The 6,206-nt window shown below is 40.7% G+C and overlaps 1 protein-coding gene across 1 annotated transcript; it reads right to left on the reverse strand.

The window, feature by feature from the left end:
* Window positions 1-1,224: 1,224 nt before the first annotated feature.
* On the reverse strand, window positions 1,225-6,201 carry NDUFA1 (NADH:ubiquinone oxidoreductase subunit A1). Its single transcript, XM_079764717.1, has 3 exons — window positions 5,992-6,201; window positions 4,688-4,777; window positions 1,225-1,357 (listed from the first exon to the last, which is right to left on the reverse strand). Exons 1-3 carry the CDS (start codon window positions 6,091-6,093, stop codon window positions 1,337-1,339), a joined length of 213 nt encoding a protein of 70 aa, XP_079620843.1. The 5' UTR covers window positions 6,094-6,201; the 3' UTR covers window positions 1,225-1,336.
* Window positions 6,202-6,206: the final 5 nt, after the last annotated feature.

A 6,206-nucleotide genomic window follows, 5' to 3' on the forward strand; every position in this document is an offset into this window, starting at 1 on the left:
GCCTGGGCCTCTGGGCCGCACAGAAGCTGGGCAGGCAGCACGCTCTCTCCAGGCCAGCCTTGCAGACCGGCTCCTGCGGGAACCCACAGGGAGCCCGACAGGCCCCTGTGGTCCTGCTGGCTGCGGCCTGGCTAACCCGGAAAAACCAGGTGGATGCGGGGCAGGCTCCTCTCGGGGCACCCAGCCCCAGCCCCAGCCCCCAGGTAGCCAGCGAGAGGTCTCGCATCACCAATGCCCGCCATGTTCCATGCCGCCCCCTGGTGGTCAGCACACGTCATAGCGAGCGGATGAACTACCATTGGTCGAGGGGACAATTTGCATATTAGGCTTTCATTATATAGGATAAGTGTGAATACTGCCTCCTTACTCTGTAAACCCTGCCCAGTAAGATGAGGTCGACGAAAATCACACAGTGCAAATGTTTGTCATAAGCAGAACAAATCTCAAAGTGGATAGAGGATGGAGATAAAAAATAATTTTGTCTTCTAACCTAGAGGTCCTATGATCACCTGAGGTGTTGATCTATACACGCTGAGTTTCACCTTTTCAGATCTTTATGTGGTTACTTTTAGCAGTGAACATGCAATGCTTTATTTCAAGTGGTTAGTATACTCATTTTTTAAAAAATTGTTTTATTGATTTCAGAGAGGAAGGGAGAGGGAGAGATAGAAACATCAATGATGAGAATCATTGATCACTGCCTCCTGCACGCCCCACACGGGGATGAGCCTGCAACCCAGGCACATGCCCTTGATTGGAATCAAACCCGGGACCTTTCAGTCCGTAGGCCGACGCTCTATCCACTAAACTAAACCTGCTAGGGCTTAGTATACTCATTTTAATAAACAGAATGATTGCTGCTGCTCTACCATTAAAACAAAAATCAACACTTAAGCAAATATTATGTGTTAGATATAGAATGCATGAAAACTGAAAGAAAGTGCAGTCTCAGTTTTAAAAGCATCCTAACTGGAATTTTAAACAGTATTTGATTCACCCAGAAAAGGAACTAGAAAAAAATGTCTTTAAATATCTATTACAATAGCAGCAACTACCATTTATGACACATTAGGCACTGGGCATAGTAATAGGTGCTTGGTGTACATTATGTCTATAATTTTACAAGGCTCAGCTACCTTCTTGGTGTGTTTTTTTAAGTGATAAAGCTATCTTGGGTAGATTGCTTGATCTTGTGGAGTCGTATTTTAAAAAATAAAGAAAACCTTTGATTTTACTTTTTAACTTTTATTATGCATTACATAATACACTGCATAACCTCCTAGCAGGGGTAGATGAGCAAAACTGAGTTATTTTTCATTAATCAGGAAGTGCTTCCTTAATCAATATTCTCCAAACCCTGAAAAATAAATTAAAAAGGAAAATGTGAGAATTCTGTTCCCGTCAAAGATGTACCATGTACTCTTATTTCTAGTGTCACCAAATGGCATTCTCTGTTAGTAAGATACTTTTATATCCCACATTTCTTTCACTGCAACAATAACTTAGACTGAATTTTATAATCACTAACGTAAGAAAGAATAACTTATAATGACTTCTAGTTTTCATTTTCTTTAAAATGTTTTTATTGATTTTTAGAGAGAGGAAAGGAGAGGGAGAGAGAGATAGAAACATCCATGAGAGAAATATCAACATCTATCAGCTGCCTCCTGCACACCCCCTACTGGGGATTGAGCCCGAAACCCAGGCATGCGCCCTGACCAGGAACCAAACCCGAGATCTCCTGGTGCATAGGTCCACGCTCAGCCACTGAGGCCACACAAGCTGGGCTAGTTTTCATTTTCTGACAGCAGCAAACATACCATTTTATATGAAAAGACCCCCCCCCCCCCCCCGCAGTCAGAACTAAAGTCTAACAACTATTTAGAGAAATCTCTAAATCACTCTCAGAGAGTCAGAGAATACTAAGGTAAAACCATTGTATAAAATAATAGTCAACGTGAGGAAAATACTATTAGCCTCATTTCACTTATTTTTACAGATGAAAAAAGGAGGAGCGGAGAGGTTAAAAGTCGTTTAAGTAAGTAAGGAAGTAGCAGAGCCAGAATTCAAGTTCAAGGCCCCCCAACTCCAGAACTCTTGCCCTATGTAAGCATAACATGACGCTAGTTATTCAGAAGACCCACTCTATCTAAATCAGTTCACAACCAAATACTAGTACTTCAGAAATTATAGAGTAAAAGATTAGTGATTAGCATTTGTGGATTATAATGAACAACATAAACCGATGAACAAAAACAGATCCAGAGACAGAGAAGCATGGATCAGACCGTCAAACCTCAGAGGGAAGGTAGGGGAGGGTGTGGGTAAGGGGGAGAGATCAACCAAAGGACTTATATGCATGCATATAAGCATAACCAATGGACACAGACACCAGGGGGGGTGAGGTCATGAGTGGGGGGGTAGGGGGTAATAAGGACACATATGTAATACCTTAATCAATAAAGAAAAAAAAGATTAGTGATTAGTGATGACATTTCTTTCAGGTATTAAAATAACACAGTCCAGGTATTTTGATTACTACTGCAGGAAGAATCGCCTTAAGGTAAATTAAATTTAGAAGCCACGTTATAGAAATCCTAATTTGTCTGGTCAGGCCAGAGGTCTAGGAGTCTGCATTGTATCTTGTATGCCAAATTATGATAGTTATTCTTGGACCACACTGAGAAATACGGTTCTACATGAGTAGATAGCTATCATCGTGTTTAGACTAGATTCTGAAATAGCACTACACTGAGAGATAGATCACCTAATTTGAGTCCTCACAGTGTTATTTAACCAGTGACCCTGTGTTCTCTCATCTATGAAATGGGATTAATATTTAACTAAGTTTGCTGTGAGGAATAAATGAGCAAAGGGAAAATATAAAAATGTAACTAAAATTTTTTAAAATGAAGTAATGAAGATGAACTCCTACAATATAATAGAACATACTATTAGGCTGAACCATATGAAGATGCTACTACTTGGTCATTTTTTTTTTTTTGTATTTCCGCTTTATTTTTTAATTAAATAAATTTCAATTACAGTTTACATTCAATATTACTTTGTACTAGTTTCACAATTATGTACTTTACAAAGTGTTCCCCCCTCATATTTCCAGGACCTACTTTGCACCATAGATAGTTATTACATTATTGACTATATCCCCTGTGCTTCTACTTGGTCATTTTTGAACCACAAAAACAGCAATTTCATATTATTCATTCAAATAGAAAATAATAGTGAATCTTTACATTTGTATGATATTAGTGCAGGAATTTGCAAACCAATGGTGTATAGAAGAGCACATTTGTGAAACAGGCCCAAGTGTATATGGAAATTTAGTTTACCAGAGTGGTATTTCAAATAAAAAATGAACTGATCTATAAATAGATCATTGTGATAACTGCCTATCTCTTGGAAAAAAAGGGAAGTTAAATCCTGCATCCACATTATACCCCAAAATGACCAGTAGATGGGTCAAAGCTCTAAATGTAAAAAAAAAAAAAAAAAGAAAGAAAGAAAAGAAAAAAAAAAGTAACAGTATTTGGAGAAATTGGAGGAATATATTTTTATAATCTTAAATAGGAAGCTCATTTGTAAACAAGACATAAAACCCAACATTAAGAATAATAAAATACAAACTGAACATCAAAATTAAAAAATTACTATCAGCCTCAGCCAGTTTGGCTCAATGGATAAAGCGTCAGCCCTCAGACTGAAGGGTCCCAGGTTCTATTCTAGACAAGGGCATGTACCTTCGCTGCAGGCTCCATCCCCGGCCCAGGTCAGTGAGCATGGAAGAGGCAACCAATCGATGTTTCTCTCTCTGTCTCTCTCTTTCCCTTCCACTCTCTCTAAAAATCAATGAAAAAATATCCTAGGGTATGCCCCGCTGGCGTGGCTCAGTAGTTGAAAATCGACCTATGAACTAGATCAGTGGTCGGCAAACTCATTAGTCAACAGAGCAAAATATCAACAGTACAACAATTGAAATTTCTTTTGAGAGCCAAATTTTTTAAACTTAAACTTCTTCTAACGCCACTTCTTCAAAACAGACTCGCCCCGGCCGTGGTATTTTGTGGAAGAGCCACACTCAAGGGGCCAAAGAGCCGCATGTGGCCCACGAGCCGCAGTTTGCCGACCACAGAATTAGGGGGTCACGGTTCAATTCCCAGTCAGAGCACATGCGGGGGTTGTGGGCTTGATCCCCAGTGTGGGGTGTGCAGGAGGCAGCAGATCAATGATTCTCTCTCATCATTGATGTTTCTCTCTCTCTTCCCCTCTCCCTTCCTCTCTGAAACAAAAAATATTTTTTTTCAATAAATAAAGATATACTTAAAAAAAGAAAAATATCCTTGGGTGAGGATTAACAACAACAAAAAACTATTATAAAAACAAGCAGGAGACTGGCAAAAAATATTTGTACATATAAAAAAGACAAGCTTAACATCCATAACACATAAAGAAACCCTATAAATAAAAAAAGAGAGAACAGAGCAAGTAAAGTATATAAGCCAATAAGCCATAGAACAAGAAATACATCATTAAATGTGTGAAAGGCTGCTCAACCTTACTAGCAGGCAAGAAAATGCAAATTCAATTAGAACTGTAAGACCTTTGGCAAAACATTACTAGAACCCACCTCCACCCTGGCAGATGCCTAGTAGCATCAGAGCCATCTTACCTTTGACGCATAGTAACGATTAACTCTAGAGATGCGCTTATCTCTTTCCATCAAAGACCACTGATATGAATAATAGGCAACCCTTTTTTCCTATAATTAAAAGAAATAATTATTGCAACTTTAAGATGAGTGACCCAATAGAGGAATATTAGAACTTTAGTGACATTCTAGAATAATGGAATCATTACTGAAACAAAAACCAAATTAACAGTATAAGACTAGAATCCTAAATAAAATCGGACCACTGTCCTGGCCAGTGTAGGTAAGTAGTTCGAGTGTGGGCCAGAGCTCCAAAGGGTCCCATGTTCAATTCCCCGTCAAGGGCACAGTCAAGGGCATGTACCTGGGTTGCAGGTTCCATCCCCCACCCAATCTGGGCACAAGTGGGAGGCAACCAATGGATGTGTCTCTGTTGAATTGGTGTTTCTCTCTCTCCCTCCTCCCTCCCTCCCTCCCCCCTCCTTCCCCCCTCCTTCTCTGTCTACCCCTCCGTTAGAAAAAAAAAAATCGGACCACCAAACTTTAGAATTAACATGGTAATTTACACTTTCTATTTTAACCAGGATCGTATTTTTTCTTTCCTCCCCGCCCACACGCCCTCTTAACGACATAACTACTTGTTTCTTTTTGGGACCTAATAGAAAGAAAACAGCGGTTTTGTGAAGGGCAAAACCAAAAAGCAAATACATTTATACTCTGTACTCTAGAGATGACATAAAGGACTAGGAAGAGGGGGTAATTACAATATGAAAAAAACAAACAAAAAAAAACAGGATCTTGAGGTACATTCTTAAAGGCTTGCAAGAGAAAATGGGGGATAAAAAAAAATGTCAAGGTAAAAAACCTAATTAAGGTTGGGGAAGCAGAACGAGAAGTTACTAAGGTGTGAATACGAGGAGTTAAAATCAAAATCATGAAAGATTAGGAATGGGAAGGAGTGGAGACAAGCGTGACACCTCCCTCCTCTATGGAGGAGTTTGAACCTAACCTCTGCTACTCTACTTTTCCCTGCGCCAGTCTCCACTCGGCCCTCTGGCCCACTCTTCCCCACCCAACAACTAGCTGGGTTTTGCTAGAGTAGAATGTTGTTTACGTGGGGCTTCGTTCCGCAAACCTCCGCTTTTAGGCATCCCCTTATTTTCCAATTTCAAAATAAATATTTTGGAAATATTAATTTGTGCCCTTCCTTTGTAGGGGAAGGGGTGTTGAGGCGACCTTGGTATTCCCTGGTTCCGGATGCTAACAACCTCCCTAATCCACGGCCCATTACGTAACGCCGGGCCGCGGAGCAGCAGCCTCCTCACCTTGCCCCCGTTGCTGAACCTGTGAATGTGAGCGGTGGCAATTCCGGGGATGAGCAAGCACACGCCCATGACAGCGAGCCCGGGGAGAATCTCGAACCACATCGCGGCAAGGTTACCAAGGCCAGAAAAATACTAAAAATACCTCCAGGTCCTTAAAAGTGACCGACTTCGATCCTTTCCCACTGAGCCCCGCGGCTGGGCGGGGTCACGTACAC

Source organism: Cnephaeus nilssonii (genome assembly GCF_951640355.1).
Source record: "Cnephaeus nilssonii genome assembly, chromosome: X".
In the NCBI taxonomy this organism is placed as follows: Eukaryota; Metazoa; Chordata; class Mammalia; order Chiroptera; family Vespertilionidae; genus Cnephaeus; species Cnephaeus nilssonii.